The 19,369-nt window shown below is 50.9% G+C and overlaps 1 protein-coding gene across 2 annotated transcripts in view; it reads right to left on the minus strand.

The window, feature by feature from the left end:
* Window positions 1–1,311: 1,311 nt before the first annotated feature.
* The window catches only part of SBNO2 (strawberry notch homolog 2), an 84,770-nt gene continuing 66,712 nt past the window's right edge, over window positions 1,312–19,369 (minus strand). For both annotated transcript variants that reach the window (XM_053300134.1, XM_053300135.1), the window contains 14 exons: window positions 17,712–17,887; window positions 16,243–16,374; window positions 15,976–16,111; window positions 14,829–14,941; window positions 14,479–14,550; window positions 14,208–14,316; window positions 13,346–13,414; window positions 9,760–9,903; window positions 9,517–9,611; window positions 8,431–8,523; window positions 7,287–7,418; window positions 6,802–6,878; window positions 6,380–6,570; window positions 1,312–5,283 (listed from right to left, as the gene is read on the minus strand). In XM_053300134.1, the coding sequence (XP_053156109.1) occupies window positions 4,676–5,283; window positions 6,380–6,570; window positions 6,802–6,878; window positions 7,287–7,418; window positions 8,431–8,523; window positions 9,517–9,611; window positions 9,760–9,903; window positions 13,346–13,414; window positions 14,208–14,316; window positions 14,479–14,550; window positions 14,829–14,941; window positions 15,976–16,111; window positions 16,243–16,374; window positions 17,712–17,887 (2,147 nt within the window). In that variant the 3' untranslated portion in view covers window positions 1,312–4,675. The remainder of the gene's footprint in view (window positions 5,284–6,379; window positions 6,571–6,801; window positions 6,879–7,286; window positions 7,419–8,430; window positions 8,524–9,516; window positions 9,612–9,759; window positions 9,904–13,345; window positions 13,415–14,207; window positions 14,317–14,478; window positions 14,551–14,828; window positions 14,942–15,975; window positions 16,112–16,242; window positions 16,375–17,711; window positions 17,888–19,369) is intronic.

The raw sequence follows: 19,369 nt of genomic DNA on the forward strand, positions 1-19,369 counted from the left end.
GACCGTCAGGAAACCACTGAAGACGTTTAGTTAAGTTCGTGTTTTTATGGATATTTTGATCTGGTTTTATGTTTCAACTGTTAAATTCTTGGTTTGCTTGATCCTTGGTCTTGTTTGTTTATTTATTTAACACATTTCTATACCACCCAAAACGCAAGTTCTCTGGGCGGTTCACAAAACAATAAAAACAGCCAATAAAAGATTAAAACATTTCAACAATTAAAACTAAAAAGTTAGAACTATTAAAACACAATTAAAACAGTATCTAATGAAAAGCCTGAGTGAACAAATGCGTCCTGACTGCCTTTTAAAAAGTTGTCAAGAGATGGGGAGGCTTTTATTTCAGCAGCGAGCGCATTCCGAAGTCCAGGGGCAGCAACGGAGAAGGCCCGTCCCTGAGTGGCCACCAGATGAGCCGGTGGCAACTGCAGACGGACCTCTCCAGATGATCTCGATGGGCATTGTGTGGTTCTCTTACATACCCAGGGCCCAAGCTGTTTAGGGCTTTATAGGTTACAACCAAAACCTTGTACTTTGCCCGGAAACTTACTGGCAGCCAGTGTAGATCTTTTAAGATGGAAGTGAGATGGTCCCTCCAAGATGACCCAGAGACCAACCTGGCTGTCACATTCTGGACCAACTGCAGTTTCCAGACTACGTACAAGGGCAGCCCCACATAGAGCACATTGCAGTAGTCAAGTCTGGAGGTGACCAGAAGATGTACCACTGTTCTGAGGTCGTTCACCTCAAGAAACGGATGCAGATGGCATATCCGCTGAAGCTGATAAAAGGCACCTCTGGCCACTGCCTCAGCCTGGGACACCAGGGAGAGGTTTGTGTCCAAAAGCACCCCCAGACGGCGTACCTGTTCCTTCTGGGGAAGTGTGACCCCATCCAGAACAGGCAGAGCAACAACAGGCGGTTTTATGCTGTAAACGGCCTAGAGACTTTGGTAGTGGGTGGTATAATAACTTATTAAATAAATAAATAGCAGCCACTGATAGGCCTGTCCTCCATGAATTTGTCTAAGCTTTGCTTAGAGCCACCCAAGCCGGGGGCTGTCACCACATCCTGTGGCAGAGAGTTCCACAGATTAATGATGCACTGTGTCAAAAAGGACTTCCTTTTGCAGTCCTAAGTTTTCCTGGTCTCCCGTTTCACAGGATAACCCTAGCGTTCTCACACCACTAGAACATATATGGCTTCTAGTGGGTGCGAGTGAAGGCGGAAAATTCCTCTCTAACCACTTGAACACACTTTAGAAACCAATGCATCCAGCCCCATCCATTCATGCACTCGTACAATCGCAACTGAGCTGAAATGCCCATGTTTTAATCCTTCCAATGCAAGTATAAAATTCAGGAATAATTAGTCCAAAGAAAGGCACATTTTCCCCCCAAAACGGAGAGGGAGAAAGAGTCCTCCTCCCCTCCACCCACCCCGCTTTACATATATACAATTCACAATTACTTAATTTGCAGTTAATTATAAATATACATAAGGACAAAAAAAAAATAATAGTAAAGCAGGCCCAAAGGGGGTGGTTAGAAAGTGCCAAGAAGGGGGAGGCCAGGGGAAGACCGAGCAGAAGATTCCATTGGGTTTTTTTAAAAAATACATATCATCAGTAGGACAAACTCTGCAATAATTTAGTTCAAAAGTAGCTATTACATATTATTATTATTCCTGAAAAAAAGGGAGGGGGGGCCACGCCTGGAGTGGGCAGGGGCAGCGTGTCATTCATGGGCCTCCTTGCCCCTCGCGCCCCCCACCCCGCAAGAAACTCGGAAAGGAAATTGCATATATCATATTTTAAAACAGCCATAAAACCACCACATACAATTCTGAGATCTTTTTTCTAGGGCAAACGTCATGGTGAGAGCAGGAGCGGGGCCGACCGAGAGCACCTCCCGTTCTTTTCCTGAGTTTTAGGGCCTCCCACCCACCCACCCTCCTTTTTGGGGGTGTGTGTGCTAGAATCTGCAAACCAGTAAAGCCAGACTACCTGGATTGTTTATATTTTTTAAAAAAAATTATGGATACTAAAAGAAAGTCAGTCTAATGACAGGACACAAAATGCACCAGGTGCTGCACTGTAACTACACAAGAAGCGACACTGGTCTCTGTCCCAAGGAGCTTACAAATCAGGATTTCAGATCCCTGGCAGATATTATGCAACTGGTCAAATCTGCATAGGGTTTGGGGGGTTTTTTTGGTTGCTTTTTTTGTTGCATGATTTATCCTGCTCCTCCTAGTCCTGGGGATGAGGGAAAGAATTATGCAAGGCACCAAAAAACCCTCCCCCTCCCACAAACAGGGAAGGCCTCTTCTAGGATGCGGCATTCCTCCTCCTCTTACATGTGAGGGAATGCCTCTTCTCTCACTCACTCTCTCTCACACGCCCCCCCACCACCACCACCTGCACCCACCTAAAAAGGCCACCACCACGATGTCCAGTGTCTTGGGCAAAGCTGAAAGGCATTTGCAGAGAACCCAGAATCCCCCCATTGGAAAGCAGGAGGCTGCACACACAGCAAGAGGAGGACGTCAAGAAAAAGAACGCCTGAAAACGCTGCCGCTGTATTTTGCACCAAGGGAAGCCAGAAGTTCATAACCTCTATGAGCTTCTATATACATGACACGCCAATAGGCAAGGCAGAGAGAGAAGGAAAAGCCCGGGACCCCACATCCCTGCTAGAAATCTTACTCGGTATCTCGGCCCTTTTGAAACATCAGCAGACATTCCGAAGGGCTAGAAACACGCAGACTTAAAAACGGAAGCGGGAATGCCCCAGGGGCCAAAATCCCGCACCTGACCTCAAATCCAGGGGGGAGCCTGCCAGCCACTCCATCCCTCCCTCCGCCTAACCCAGAGTCAGGGGAGTGTGGATCCAAGCACAGAGCCTCGAGCGCCCGGGTGGGACAAAGGTCTCTTTTTCCAGACCGTCAGGGGCAGCCTTCTGTTCACGACGTGGGGAATCTCAAACCTGTATAGACTTAGCTGTTACAAATAAAAGACATCCTCCCCCCACTCACACTCACACATAAATAGGGGGCAGGGGAGAACCAGAGTAAGTACTTTGCACAGAGAAAGACATGCAGAGGGTGTGTGTGAAATGACTGAGGTTGAGGGATGGGGGGGGGCGGGGGGCGAGAAATATTCCAGCAGGTCTGCATAAGAACATAACAGCAGCCCTGCTGGATCAGGCCCAAGGAGGCCCATCTCGTCCAGCATCCTGTTTCGCACAGTGGACCACCAGATGCCGCTGGAAGCCACAGGCAGGAGTTGAAAGGGGCAGGCCCTCCCTCCTGCTGACTCCCCTGCAACTGGTACTCAGAGGCACTCTGCCCTTGATGCAACTAGGAAGGAATTCTCAGCATTGCCTTAGAAATAAACGTCACACACACACCCCCAAAAAGAAAGAGGCAGGATAAACTTGTTTAAAACTTCCCAAAATCCTGAGATCTAAAAACCAGACGCAGAACTTTTCTTCTTAAGTGGTGGTGGTGGGAAGGCTAGACACAAAATTGCCTGAAGAGCGGGCTGGGGGAGGAACCAGTGCTTCTCTTTGGGATGAGGCATGACAGTTTGTCTAATACACTGGAGTCTGGAGCAGTCTGGGGTCCCAGTGGTGGCGAGGACTTCCCTGGCTAAGATTTTCGGCGGAGGGTGGGGGAGAGGGCTTGCTCATTTGCCCCTCCTTTCTCTCCAATATTTTCACTAACAAACAGAACCAAGCTGTAGGCAGGACTCTGCTAAAAATACACACACACACACTAAATTCAGGCCAAATTAAGCCAAATTGCATGATCATAGTAAATCAAGCACATTTCCACACAGCAGGCTGGCTTTGCATAATTTATCATCCTTCCACTGGCTGCACGGAGGGGCAAAATAAAAGCCCAGGCAGAACCGACCCAGAGCACTGAAAATGTACCCGCCCGATTCCTGCCTCTTTTGCCACACACCGCCAGCACATGGGCAAGCGGTTTCCTTCAGCCTTGAGATTTAGGAAGTCTGGGGTTCGTTTCCTTTAAAAACACAGAAACCGAGAATCGGTGGATGCTGGATCGTGCAGCTGTGCAATGCAGCTGGGGGGACCAACGCCTCCACCCTGTCCCCTAACTCTTGCCCTCTGCTATCATGGATTCGAATTGCGCCCTCCCAGCCCCGAACAAAAGGATTAGGATAGAAAAAAGTATAAAGATTCTAGCTTTCCGAACTCAGTAGTTGCATTGGGATGGGGTGGAGAGGGAGGTGCGGCAGGGGATGTGGGGGGGGGGGGAGGCCGGCAGCCAATTAAAATTCCTCTGTCTGATGACCCCCCCATTTTTTTTTAGGTGCTGCCCCCCACTTACCCATCCCCCAAACTCCACTTTGTACATATCTATATAGAGATATAGATATAGATATCGAGATATATATATATATATATATAAAATTTAGTATGCATGGAACTGTATATTTATATATAAATAAAACTTTGCTTCTCTTAAGTATAGTTCTCTGTCCCATCCCTGTTTTTGTTTTTTTTTTAAAAATGACAGAAGTGGTCCATTCCAAACCAGTATTCTTTAAAAAAAAAAAAAAGCGCCCCACCCCAAAGGAGACCGCTGGGTCTGGGAGAGGCGACGATGCCGGCCGCAGCAGCCCCCGCGCCCCGCAGCGGGCACCCTAGAAGTCGGCGAAGGAGCCGCTGCCGTACTGGATGACGCTTTGGCGCTCCTGCCCGACATTCAGGGAGCTCAGCATCTCCTCCAGGAGTTCCTTGTAGTTGATCTCCGGGCTGGGCATGGAGAAGTTGTCCGGGGGCAGGGCCTGGGCTGCTTCGGGCAAGTGTTCGTGGGGCTGGGAGGAGGAGGAGGAGGAGGAGGTGGGGCCGAGGGGGGCGCTGCCGCCGCCGCCCCCCATCAGAGGGGCGGTGCCGTCACAGGGAAGCGGGTAGCTGAAAGGCAGCGGAGGGTGCGGCTGGGGCAGGGGGTCGGTCCAGAAGCTCAGCGCCGCCCCAGAGCCGGCCAGCTCCGCAAGGCTGTTGCTGGGCGGGCTGTAAGTCAAGTCCAGGACCTCATCCTGCGGCAGGGAGGCGTGCTGGGCGGACAGGAAGCCTCCCGGGGTCACGGGCCGGCTGAGGTCCAGCGGCAGTGGTTGCGGGAGCAGCGGGTAGGGCAGGCTCGGACCCTGGGCCGCCAAGAGCGCCTGCTCCTGCCTGTGCTTCACGTCCGCGTCCATCTGCTTCAGCTCCTTCAGCACCTGCTGGACGCAGCTCTCGGGGATCTTGATCCCTGCGGCGGGGAGGGGAAGGCAAGACTGGTCAGCCGCCAGGCACACACACACACACACACACACACACCCCCGCTGAGCTCAACCGCCCACCTGCCGTCCTTCTCTTGAGCACGGAAAAAGCCACGCAGCAGAAGGGAAATGGCAGCACCGCGCAAGAGCGACAGAAATTACAAGGGGGGGGGAAACGGCTAGATTCCCCCGAACCCAAGACAACTCTGAATTTAAGACAACCCCCTTAAAAAGTAGGAAGTTAAAGACAGGTTATCTACCTGCACTTATCTGAAAGGAAGAGGACTCTGGATTTTAAGACCTCCCCCTGATTTCTGATATCAAAACACTTGGGGGGAACCTAGTCTTGGATTCAGGTCCATACAGTACATGCTTCCGGAAGTTTGCAGAACAGGGTCGTCTTTTGAACCATGGCATACAAGGCACCACGCTGGGCCCAGCAATTCAGGCCACCTTTCACCTCATCGTTTAAATGATCCTGAACGGGCTGCAGCCACCCCTCGGGCGCCTCCCCTGAAAGAATTCTGCTCCCCATTCAGGCCAGGAACTAACGGAGTTCGGTCGTGACATCCCAACCAACTGGATCTTGCTTCATTCTCCCCAACTTCCCTAAGATGAACACAGATCTGAAATCCACTTCGAACCGTGGGCGCCGATCACGGTTTATCTGAAGGGAAGTTGGTGAGGATTAACCGTTGGTTCGAAGCCGCCTTGGTTTGTTTTGAAGCCCAATTGGAATGAGGATCCTTGGGGTGGGGGGGATTCATGGGGACAGAGGAGGGAGGAGTGCCCGTTCTCAAGGCTCCGGAACATCATGCGGAAGCCGCCTCTCTAACCACGGGGTCGTGTCACGTCCGAATCGGCCCACCGTTTGTTGGATTGTCTGAATCAGCTGCTGTTTTCGAGAGCCAGCAATGGGCCCAGCCACTACCAGATAAAGGCAAGACTGTCCTGTGCCTCCCGCTTCTCTGCTCCTGGTGTCCAAGGCAGCGCGCACGCACACATACACCCTCCCGCTGCCGCCGCCGCCAAGACCGGGAAGTCTCCAGGCTGGCTCGCCACACGGAACAGCACCACCCCACTCACCAACTTGCTTCTTCTTCTCTTTGGTCTTCAGGCGGACAATCTGCAGGTAGCTGGTGTTGGTGATGTCGGCCATGATGCTGGCGATCCTGCTCCAGACGCGCAGCAGCGCCCCACACAGCATGTAGTAGTGGCGAAGGCGCGTGCCCTGGAAACACTCCTTGCCTTCCTGGACCACTTTGCAGTTCCGGTTCCTGTTTTCGGGGGGGGGGGGGGGCGGGAGGAAGAGGAAGAGGTCAGGCTGAGAGCTTTTTCACACGCTCACCGCCTGGACACAGCCAGATTTTGTAGCTCGCCTGATCCCAAAGGCCTGGGGCGGAGGAGACGGTCTGACCCAGCGGGGCCCTTCTGAGAGTGGCCCCTCTATTTCCCTCCACCCCCGGCATATGCACCCCAAAGGACTCCCTCTCTCCGTGGCGACTCACCACACGGCGTGGCTGCAGTTCTTCAGCGAGAAGGCGTAGTTGTCCTCCCAGTGCTCTTTGGCTTCTTCTGGCGACACCTGCAAGCAAGGCAGGCAGCAGGAGATGGTTAGGGCCTCTGTCTTCCTCCCTCGGGAAGGAAGAGAAGCAGCAGCAAGAACAGAGAGGAGAGCTGGTCTGGTGGGAGCCAGCATGACTGGTCCCCTTAGCTAAGCAGGGTCCACCCTGGTTGCATTTGAATGGGAGACTAGAAGTGTGAGCACTGCAAGATATTCCCCTCCAGGGATGGAGCCGCCACTCTGGGAAGAGCACCTGAGGTTCCAAGTTCCCTCCCTGGCAGCATCTCCAAGAGAGGGCTGAGAGAGACTCCTGCCTGCAACCTGGGAGAAGCCGCTGCCAGTCTGTGAAGACAATACTGAGCTAGACAGACCAAGGGTCTGACTCAGTCTATGGCAGCTTCTTCTGTTCCTAACCGGGGCCGGACTTACCCGTTGGTACTTCCTGAGGAGGCTTTCCAAGCTCTCGGGCTGGCTGTGCTTGCCAATATTCGGCTTGTAGAGGGTGAAGTATTTCCCCCAGTTCTGCTCCGCCAGGAGGCAAATGTGCTTGTCGCCCCGCACCTGCAAGGAGGGGGGAGGGGACACCTGAGATTAGGGGAGGGGGAGGGGGCAGGAAGCAGCGGGCCCTGCACAGACCCTCTCCCCTGTGTCTTGGTGCACCGGGGACCTCCGGGGGCTCATCTCCAAGGCGGGATGCCGTCACGGGCACCGTTCCCTCTAAGGCGTGCGCACTTGCATGTGCTCACGAGTTTTCTGATGTCCGCTCAGTTAATTTTAGATCCCTCTCAGGTTGAATCCGGAAGGCCCTACTCTGAATGCACATACAGTGCCTTCATCCTGCCGCCCAGAACAAAACGCACTCCGCACAGAGATGAAAAGAATGAGAGGGGCCACGGGGCCACCCTACAACGCCCCCATCGTGACCGGAACCCCCTCTGTCGCTGGAGGCAGCAGGGAAGCTGGGACGCATCATTATTAAAAATATTTACACCCCACCCCCTTCAGTGCACTGCTGCTCAGGGCCGTTTACAACATTAATAAAATCGATACAATACAGGATTAATTATCATTAATTCGGTTAAAAAAGTTAAGAGACCAGGCTAAAACCACCATTAAAACAAGTTTTAAAAACTGAAAATAAAAACCGTCAATAAAAAGGGCAACACACCAGATAAAAGTAGAGGACCTGTTCAGGATCCATACCGCTTTTCCTTCCCAGGTTCCCAAAGCTGTTTACATAGAGAAAGAGATGGGGAATGCCACCCCACTGCCCCAAAGGGGCTCACGATCAAAAGGGAAACAGAGAGAAAAGAGACACCAGCAGGAGCGGGCAGGACAGCTACTCTCCCCTGACTCCATAAAAGAGAGGGCCCTCACTCACTCAGCCCAGCTGGGAGAGGCGATTCCCAAAGACAGGAGAGCCTGAAGGTGGTTCCCTGTCCATCTAAAAAGACACACAATGCAGACACCAGCAAGAGACCCTGGGAGGGACGCTGGGCTGGGCTGGGACAGCGGCTCTCCCCTTGGAGAAATTCCTCTCCCAAGTTTCTTGGAGAGAGCATGGTGTACTCACCCTATGGGAGACATAGAAGCCGTCGTCAGGGCCCGTCAGCTGCAGGGACTTCTCATAGACTTCTTCCCACTTCAAGCCTCTGTCGACACTGATCTGAAATGGAGCACAGGCTGAGCCAGGCCCTTGGGACCATTTAACTCAGGACTGTCGGTCTGCACGGACCGGCGACAGCACCCTGAGCGAGATGGACCAGCGGTCTGACTTGGGCGCAGAGAGAGAGAGAGAGAGTTACTTTAAGGATCTCCGGAGCCAGGCCTGAAGCCCTGGAGTCACAGAACTCTGCTCCACACGCTAGCAGCCTGATTCAGTCGCAGGCAGCTTGGCTTCCCGTGCTCACCATAAATGCAAATAAAACGAAGTCGTTCTACACCCCCACCCCCACACTTCTGTACTCAAAATCCATTTTAAAATGACAATTTTAAAATGACCCTCTTAACCCATGTTTGGTTCCTAGGATCACCTGTTAGAAGATAAGGACAGCCCTGCTGGATCAGGCCCAGAGCCTCTTTCCCACAGTGGCCCACCAGAAGCCTCTGAGAAGCCCACAGGCAAGAGGTGTGGGTGTTGCTGCGGTCTCCTGCTGTGGCTCCTTGCAACTGGCATTTAGACCAGTTCGTGCCTCTGAGGCCAGAAGTGGCCCACAGCCACCAGACTAGTCGCCATGGATAGCCCTGCCCTCCATGAATCTGTCCAAGCCCCCTTTAAAGGTGGCCATCACCACATCTCCTGGCAGAGAATTCCACAGCTTCATTATGTGCTGTGTGAAAAAGTCCTTCCTTTTGTCAGTCCTAAATGTCCCGGCCTTCAGTTCCATGGGATGAGCCCTGGTTCTAGTGTTATGCGAGAGGGACAAAGATGTTTCTCTGTCCTCTCTCTCCGCTCCATGCACAATTTGATACCCCTCCGTCACGTCTCCCTAGTGAACCAGTGTTCACTGGTTGGGTGCATTTTCCCTTGGAAACTCTGGAACGACACCGTCCAGCCCTGAAAGCCTGCAGAATCTGCAGAATCCCCACCCAGAGGAGATCAGGGGTGACGAAGCCACAAGATTGGATCACGCCTGCCGTCAGCTAGCCCCCCCCTTACCTTGTAGAAGACCACTTGCCCATCCTGGGGGTGTCCCGGGGTAAGGAAAACCTCCTTGCTCTCTTCATAGATCTCATCAATGCCGGGAGCCAGGTCTGGGGAGGCAGAGGCGTTGTTATTCTTCAGATTATCGACGCCACTTTTCTGAGTTGCATTAATGACTTTTGAGAGAGCGTAGACCCCCCCCCCCGCAGCCCAGCCTGCTGAACTTCAGAATCACTGGTTCAAGGCGATGCGGCTTACCCAGAATCCCCATATCGTATTTGCCGTCTTTCTTGTCCCGCTCGATCAAGTAGTCGAAAGTGTCACTGAAGTACTGGAAGAGGAGATTCTGCCTGTCGACTTCCAAGCCCAAGATGCGGTTCAGGAACTTGGTGATGGAGCAGTCTGGGACAAGAACAAGGCGGCAGGGGTGGAAAATCGACTTTGGGCACGACCATGCAAGCCACTTACAAAAAGTGCTGGGCAGAGGACCTCATACACTTCCAGAACACAAGGATATTATTTCAGAGGAGCTCTTCTGAAAGAGGATGCTTCTGCTACAACAGGCCTGATTATGTACAAAGCAATGTTTTGGATTTATTGATCAAAAAGGTGGATGGTAGTTTAGAGATGACTTTACACAGAAAACCTACAGATAGGAATACCTATTTGCAATTTGATAGTTCCTATTCCAAAATCACTCAGGGAAAATCTACCATATGGAAAATATTTTAGGGTTAGACAGAATTGTTCCACTGATCAATCATTTGTTCGAGAATCCACAATATGGACAACAATTTCTTGACAGGGGTTATCCAGAGACAGTTGGTGAATGTAATTTATGGGAAGCGATGGGGATTCCTAGGAAGCAGCTTTTATGCGTACACAAGAGGGATCCCTCCAGGGACATCCACTCCAGTTAAACATTTAATCATATTACCAACTATTTACAAAAGAAAATCAAGCAATACTGGGCCATTCTAAGTGATAGCCCTGGTTGCCAGGATAAGCCCATTTCTTTTAAGATGACAACAAATCTGAAGGACATATTGGTGAGATGTGAATATAAAGAGGAAGAGAGACAAAGTCTACATATTTTACCAGGAGGTTCCTCAAAACCTCAGGGTCATTCTCCTTGTGGCCACTGTGTATATTGCCAATTGTAAGCCCTTTGGGGACAGGGATCTTTCTTATTGATTGATTGATTGATTGTTTCTTTGTTTAAGAAGAACATTTTTGGAAGGGCAGTATAGAAGTCAAATTATTATTATTAATAATAGTAGTAGTAGTAGTAGTAAATATTCAGTTAAAGATTTTGTAAATCATTCCAATCATTCATTCAATTTCGATACCGCCCTTCCAAAAATGGCTCAGGGCAGTTTACACAGAGGAATAACAAACAAATAAGATGGCTCCCTGTCCCCAAAGGGCTCACAGTCTAAAAAGAAACGTAAGATAGACACCAGCAACAGACACTGCAGGAATGCTGAGCTGGGGATGGAGAGGGCCAGTTACTCTCCCCCTGCTCAATAAAGAGAATCACCACGGTAAAAGGTGCCTCTGCTCAGTCAGCAATCAGAAATGTTACACACAGCATTCTTTTACCAACTGCAATACGGCTGGTGTGGTGTATGTCATTCAGTGGCCATGCAAGAGAACGTACACTGGAAAAACTTTGCGATCTTTAAAGAAGAGGATGGGAGAGCATCTGGGTAATATTAAATGTTCCAAGAAGGGTGCCCCTTTGGTGGCCCACCTTTTGGAACACAAGCACTCTTGCAAAGAATTACGTTTTTGGGCTGTTGAAAAGATTAGTTTTGGCCATGATAGAATCTTAATTAGGAGGGAGGATTGGGAAATTAAAAGAATTAAAAACCTTGATTCCAGGTGGTTTAAATGAGGAGTTAGATGCTTAAGTGAGGATTATTCTCCTTTTAAGTCCCCTGCTAACTGGGCAAAAAGGCACCTTTTTAATGTGGTGATTCTCTTTATTGAGCTGGGGGAGAGTAACTGGCCCTCTCCACTGCGAGTACAGTACCTCCAGTGACTGTTGCTGGTGCCTGTCTTATGTTTCTTTTTAGCTGTGAGCCCTTTGGGGACAGGGAGCCATTTTTATTTAAATATTTATATTTATGCCAACCACTTTAAGGACTTTTGTTGAAAAGCAGCATATAAATATTTGTTGTTGTTAAGTAGCATGACTTCAGGAGTTGGTTAGGCAACGTAGCACAGCTGGAACATTGTTTAAGGGTATAAATTTGCAGGTGAATGGAGAAATGTGATAAGCTCACAGCAGGAAGATAGCAGCAAATGTGCTTCATTCGTACTGCCATATTGTTTTTCAGCATTATTTTTGGTCAAGCATCGGGCAGCAGCGACATAGGAAGATGCAGAAAGGCATCATCTCATACTGCGTGGGAGGAGGCAAGGGTAAACCCCTCCTGTATTCTACCAAAGAAAACCACAGGGCTCTGGGGGTGCCAGCAGTCGACACCGACTCAACGGCACAACATTTACCTTTTACTGCTTTTGCAAAACTGAGCTTCTATTTTGGATTTTCTAGATTGCTAACTGTTTTTGAAGAAGTATTTTTGTGGCAGGATTACATTGGATAATATGTAAGTGTACAATGATTAGAGTTTTCGTAATAGGTCATTTTAATATTACTGTTTTTTAAGAGTCTAATGATTGTACATTTTAACATTTTCTATGTTCTCATGTGTCCTAGTTTGCCCCTGAAGGCGGCTTCGGCTGAAACGCATTGGGCTCAAATAAAAAAGTTTACAGCACCATGGGAGTTTTGTCTTTTCATTTGCATCAGGGAAAATAAGATGACAAAGACAGAGATGAAGCAAGAAAAATAGGAGTGACTTCCAAAGAAAGGGAGAGAATTTCTGTGTAAGAGAAGGACGACTGAAAGGAAACCGTATTCCTTGCACTTTTCTGCTTCTTATTCTTTTCCCACTCTAGGTCTGTTGAAGGAACCACCCAAGTCCTGACTCAATACCAGAGGTTCAACTGTGCATAAACGAGAATTTCCACTACACTTTTTTAATTGCTTGCTTTGCGCTGCAAAAAATGTGTCCAGCTACACATCAGAATAAGTCTCGGGGCTCCTGACATATGCAGAGCAAGCAGAGAGGAAACGTCTCAAGATCAGCAGCAAAGCAAGGCAGGTCCGGAGAGACGACGAGCTTCTCTGGACAAGCAAAAAGCATCGCTCATCAGCCTCTTCTGGTTTCCCTTTGTAGGCAACGTGGAAAGCTTCCATTGGTTGAGTCAGACCTTTGGTCCATCTAGCTCAGTACTGTTTACACTGACTGGCAGCATCTCCCCAAGGTTTCAGGCAGGAGTCTTTCCCACCCAGTCCTACCAGGAGAGGCTGCCAGGGACGGAACCTCAGACCTTCTGCACGCAAAGCAGAAGTTCTGCCACTGAGCTACAGCCCCAAAGGCAAGTTCTGGCCCATGAAAGCACCGAGGGCAGAGTTCCCTGCCCTCCCACCCCATCTTGGCCAGAGGTACCTAGGCAGCGGCCTTCTACAGAGCCAGACCACTGGCCCTCCAAGCTCTGTTGCAGCAGCTCTCCAAGGTTCCACACGCAGGGATCTTTCCCAGCCCTACCCAGAGATGCTGTCGAGGATGAAACCGGGCACCTTCTGCAAAGCAGATGCTCTGCCACCGAGCGTGACCCCCTTCCCCTTGGGCTTCTGGAAGGAAGGGCAGGACCAAAGAGGTCAGGGAAAGCAGAGCAGTCTCAGAGGTGCCTTGTCTACAGGGCACCATTTCCCTAGGAGCCAGGCAGCCCCGCGCTTCTGGGGGAAGAGAACCGAGACCCCAAAGCGTACCTTTCTCAGCAGCGCCATACCGCACCTCCTTGCAGCCAATCCCGACTGAGAGGAGAGCCTGTTTCATTTCTGGAAATGCAGAAAGGGATTCCGGGGGTGGGGAGAGAAACAGCATCATTTTGCTTGCAAGCCCAATATTATGCCTAGAATATTTATGTGCCGCTTTTCAAACAAAAAGGTTCGCAAAGCGGTTTGAATGGCAAGAGCGTGAGAAGACAGTTGGTCCTCTGCCCCAAAGGAGCCCACCGTCTAAAAAGAAGCAAAAGCAAGACCCTGGGCGGCTCCGCCTGGGATGCAGGACGAACGGGGACCGCTGCTCTTCCCCTTACGAGGTGTCTTCTCTTTGGCCACTTAGCAGGGGCAATGCCAAGCTGAGTGCCACAAGGCGGCCCCGCAAAGGGGCTCACCAAAGCACCAGGGAGATCCCAGCAGGGCCCACGGGAAGGATGCTATGCAGGCCGCCCAGGGACAGCTGCTCTCCCCCTGCTGAAGCCGAGGGGAACCGCTATTTTAGAAACTCTTCCTCTTTGCCCAATTCGGAAGGGCGATTCCTAAGCACAGGAGGGCCTGAAGAATCTGAAGAGGAGACCCCAGCAACAGCCAGTAGGAGGACGCTGTCCTGTGCTGGTGTGGGACAGTTGCTCTCCCCCTGCTGCTAAAAATCGAGGTCTCACTTTCAAAAAGGCGCCTCGTAATCCTGTTAGGTGGGAGAAATGCCCCACGCCCTGAGCGGGAACTGATGCCCAGCCCAAGGCCCAGCTGTAATCAGAACTGGGGGGCATTTCTCATGTCCGCAGCCACAAGCCACGCCAGCTCCTGGGCATTCCTTCGCAGCCACACGGGCCTCGCCTCTTGAACATACCGTGGAAGAAAGCGGCGTCTCCTCCCAGGTAACTCTTGGGCACCGGGACTTTGTTCTCAGGCTGGTTGTGGATGGTGAGCAGGACCTTGTCGAGGGCTTTGGACCCGTACTGGGGAAGGGAAGGAAGTGGTCAAGAGCCAGGCTCTGATGTTTTGCCAAGCCCATGGCTCTGCTCGGCCCCACATTTAAAGAAATCAAGGCACAAAAAGCTGCACCCCGACAGCCCAGAACCTGCACTGAGAAGAGTCGAAATCCCGGCTGCATTCCTCACCTTGCTTTCGAAGTTGTATTTGCTGAGGTCCCTGGATTCTGTTGCTCTCCTGTCCCCGTGAGTTAAGGCACCCTGTGGAGATGAGAGGAGGAAGAGATGGGGGTGGGGGGGGAGGAAGAGAATGCAGACACTGTTCACTACAGCAAGAAGAGAAAAAACAACAACCCATGAGCAACAGAGAAAGCCAGCGTCCCCTCCTCCTCCCCGTGGCGGTTTTCTTCCACGGTGGCTTCAGACGATACAGAACACGGTCTGGACTCTTTACTTCCAGCACCGCTGATCTGTTGTGCACAGGAAGCACACCAGAGAGAGCCAGAAGCTGTCCTTGAGAAGAGGAGCCCCCAACTTACAAGGCTCTCCAGGCGTTTGGCTACGATGGAAGCAAAGCGTCGCTCGCCGGCCAGTTCGGAGATGAGGAAGATGTACTCGGGAGCAGAGACTTGATTGGAGCGGTGCGTTCGGCCTGGAGGGGGAAAGAAGAGATGCTCGGAGGCTGGTTCTCGGTCCCCGCACCAAGGAGGGACGGACAGCAGGAGGCCTATTTGGGGCTGGAGTTCTGTTCAGCTTAACGGCGACGTTTAGTTGGCGATAAGAAGGACCCCTGGAACTGTGCAAGCAGCCAATCCCGCTTTGTGACCTCATGCATTCTGCAAATCTGCACAAGGTCACCTGCTTTTGGACTACTTCCTGCTAGATGTGGGAGGCTCAAGGAAACCAAAGCCTCACCCAGCCCTGGACATCCTAGTCAACCACTCAAGCTTCTGAGGCAGGAAACATCAAATCACTTCATTTATCATATTTATATACTGCCTGATGTGTGTATCCCTAGGCGATGTAAATAATTTAAAATGCAATAAGTACAGAACAAGCTGAAATGATTAAAACAATTTTACAAAATAAAATAAGCAGTTTAAAACTCACTAACTAAAAGCTGGAGAAAAGCAGGAGTGTCTTAAGGGGCTTTTTAAGAACAGCCAGAGATGGAGAAAGCCTGCTTTTAACAGGGAGTGCATTCCAAAGCCCCGGGGCAGCCACAGAGAAGGCCTGGCCCCGAATCGCCACCAAACAAGCCAGCGGCATCGCCACCAAACAAGCCAGCGGCAAACAAGCCAGCGGATCTCTCCAGATGATCTTAGCAGGTAGCAGGGTTCCTGACAAAGGAGGCACTCTCTTAAGAACCTGGGCCCCAAGTCGTTCAGGGCTCTGTAGAGACACTTGGTATTGCTCTTGGAAACATATCGACAGCCAGTGCAATTCTTTCAGAATTGGCAATATATTATGGTCCCCTTCAGGTTATCCCAGAGACCAGTCTGGCTGCCGGGTTCTGCACCAACTGTAGTTTCCAGACTATGAATTTTGCAGCAGCCATAATGGTGAGGAAAGCATAGGAAAGGAAGGCACGGAAGCCGAGATTCTCAGGAAGGTGGAAACGGGTGCCCCAAGACGCACCCTGAGCCCCTGCACGACACCCAGCGGCGGCTTTCATTTTCTGCTCACCAAACTGCTGTATGGCTCGGTCAGCGCTCCAGGGCAGTTCCAGCGTCATGTGGACGCGCCGCTTTTGATTCTTTACCCGTTTGTCGGCCTGGAGAGAAATCCCTGAGCTGGAGGCCTCAGAGATTATTGCTACGAGCTAAAACGAGAGAGGAGGAGGAGGGTGAACACACACACACACACACACACACACACACACACACACACACACATGTGCCAACACTCCACCTCCTCCCACCGAAGCCAGTTCCTCGCTCCCTCGCTGCTCACCTTGTCTCCGTTCATGAAGCGCTCTTTCTCCTTCAGGTTCACGTGGTCGATGGAGAGGCTGTGTTCAGCTCGTGACTCGTACATCACAGCGCCGCTGGGCCGGCGCACAACCCGCCCTTTCCTCCCCGTCATCTGTGTGGGGAGGAGAGTGACACTCAGCACAGCACCTACTGCACCCCAAGGGAGGCTGCCCCCCAAACAGAATCCGCCCTGCAGTTCTGATCCAGATGGGTCACAGAATCGCAGGGCGCTGGGAGTCCAAAGAGACCTCGGTGGTCTTCAAATCTGGTACACAGGAGGGGGCAATATGGCTGCCCTCTGGACGTGGCTGAACTACGACTCCCAACATCCTCAACCACAACCTATTACAGTTGAGGATGGTGAGAGTTTGCTTGTTTATATACTAATAAACATAGCCTTTAAATGATATCAATACACATGCACCTTTTAAAAGGGCTGTCGAGACACATTTATTCACCCCGGCTTTTAATTAGATTTATACAATTTATCATTGTTTTAAGTTGTTTGAACTCTGTTTTTCATCTGTGCTGTATTATTGTAAGCTGCCCAGAGATGCAGGTTTTGGGCAGTATACAAATATGCTCGATAGAGTGAACCAGTGTTGTTCAATCCATATATTGCCTTTCATAAAACTCGTCTCCAGGCGGATAAAAATCAATACAATAAAATTCCATAAAAGTCACAGCGAAATATTAAAATCCATTAAGATCACTGTAGTTCAGCCATATCTGGAGAGTCACCGGTTGCCTATGCCTGGGCTACGGTCTCCCGGGGAGAAGGGAGTCACAGGACTGGAAGGGACCTGGAAAGTCTTTTGGGTCACAAGCCAGAAATCCCCCCAGCGCAAGCATTCGCTGTGGTCTCAGAGCCCACTGTAAGCCCAGAAGGGAAGAGGAAAGATCACTGGTCCCCAGAAGAGGCCAGCCGTTCCCATGAGCCCCGGGACCCCAAGGGGAACAACAGTTCCGAGTATGGCTGCCCACAGCCCTGGTCTGGCCAACCCTAACAATGGGGGAAGTTTGGGACGCCGCAGAGCTGGAAAGAGAAAGAAAAGGAAGGAAGGACTAGAGAGGAGTTCCGTGACTTGGGTCTATGCTTTGGGCCGGTGTGACTGGAGGCAATGGCAGAGATGTGGAAAAGCAGGAGAATAACCTCTGCTCAGAGGAGGCTGCCTGTTCTGCTCCTGCACGAGTCCCTCCGCTGGGGTTGCTAATCAGGAGGCTACTCAGAGCAGGGACTCACGCAGAGACACCCACAGGCTCATCTCTGCAGGTTCCCATCGTCATGCAGAAGAAGAGGAGTAATCCTTTGGGGAGGGCAAATGAATGTGGGGAGTAAGCCTCCCCACACAGAAGTGTGGGAAACGCCGGCACAGAGCACGGGAGAGCTCCTCCTCATCCTCCTCCATTTCAAGGTGTCCCCCCCCCCCCACCCCGGTGATGCTCTACCTCTGCCACGTGTTCCGGGCCCCCAAAGTGATCGATCAGTTCATCCAAGGTATTGAGAGGTAGTTCTTTGCCCAGTGCCTTCACTTTGGACAGGAGGTCCTGCTTCATCTTCTCCATGTGCTCCAAGGCCCCGGGACCGTGCATTTCCTTCTGGGACCCTTGCAAGTAGAGGCTGCCTGCATGGGATGGGGGGGAGAGAAAAACAGTTTCAAGGCTTCATCTCTGAGAGGGAAGGAAAACAGGGAAAGGCAGAAATGCAAGCATGTCTAAGAACGTAAGATCAGGCCCAAGGAGGCCCATCTAGTCCAGCATCCTGTTTCGCACAGTTGCCCACCAGATGCCACTGGAAGCCTACAAACAGGAGTTGAGGGCATTCATTCATTCATTCGATTTCTATACCGCCCTTCCAAAAAATGGCTCAGGGCAGTTTACACGGAGAAATAATAAATAAATAAGATAAGATGGCTCCCTGTCCCCAAAGGGCTCACATTCTAAAAACAAAAAACAAGATAGACACCAGCAACAGTCACTGGAGGTCCTGTGCTGGGGTTGGATAGGGCCAGTTACTCTCCCCCTGCTAAATAAAGAGAATCACCACGTTGTGCCTCTCTGCCAAGTTAGCAGGAGTAACTGCTAACTCCTCCCTCCTGCTGTTCCTCCCCTGAAATTGGGATTCAGAAGCATCCTGCTTTGAGGCTGGAGGTGGCCTATAGCCCTCCGACTAGTATCTGCCCTGACCATTTCCCAAGCAACGTTCACAGGTTTCATTCCCCGCTTGCAGTGCATAAGCAAATCGTGACCAGGATTCTGATGGAGGTTGAGTGGTCTCTACTTCCACGCTCCTGCCTTTTCCTGTTGGGAGGCGGACTGAACTCCCAATTGTGCTGAGGGCCTGGCAGAACGGAGCCTTTTCTCCTCCAGAACCTAAGACCACCTGGATTTGTTCATTATGTATTTGGTTTTGGTTGCTATATTTGTACAGCACCCCAAACGTCTGTGGGTGGCTTACAACAACATAAAAGAAATGAAAACATTGAAACAATCTAAAACCACAAGTCTAGTTAAAAAGCTTGGGTGAATAACTTTTAAAAAGTTGGCAGAGATGGGGGGGCTCTTATTAAGCCGGGAGCACGTTCCAAAGTCTCAGGGCAGGGACAGAGAAGGCCCATCCTAGAGTAGCTACCAGACGAGCCAGTGGCAACCGCAGACAAACCTCTCCGGATGATTGGGCTCATTAACCCTTGCTAATTGAGCAAAGAAGTCTTTTGAGGGTACCACGGACAGCCAAGAAAAACAAACAAATGACTCACAGAACAAATCAATCCAGAACTTTCACTCGAGGCACAAATGACCAGGCTCAAATGATCATACTTCAGACACATTATGCAAAGACCTTGAGAAGTCCACAATGCTAGGAAAAGTGGAAGGAAGGAGAGGACGACAAGCAGCAAGGTGGATGGACGTGATCATGACAGCAATGAATGCAGCACTGCGAGAGCTTCAAGGCCAAGTTGAAGGCAGATCATCCTGGAGAGAATCTCTCTCTGTGGTCGCTAAGCGTCGACACCAACTTGACGGCACTTAATCAATCCGAGCAAGAGGCACTTTTTTAAAGTGATGATTCTCTTAATATTTAGCAGGGGGAGAGCAACTGGCCC

This window comes from Hemicordylus capensis, chromosome 2 (assembly GCF_027244095.1).
Source record: "Hemicordylus capensis ecotype Gifberg chromosome 2, rHemCap1.1.pri, whole genome shotgun sequence".
NCBI classification, from domain to species: Eukaryota; Metazoa; Chordata; class Lepidosauria; order Squamata; family Cordylidae; genus Hemicordylus; species Hemicordylus capensis.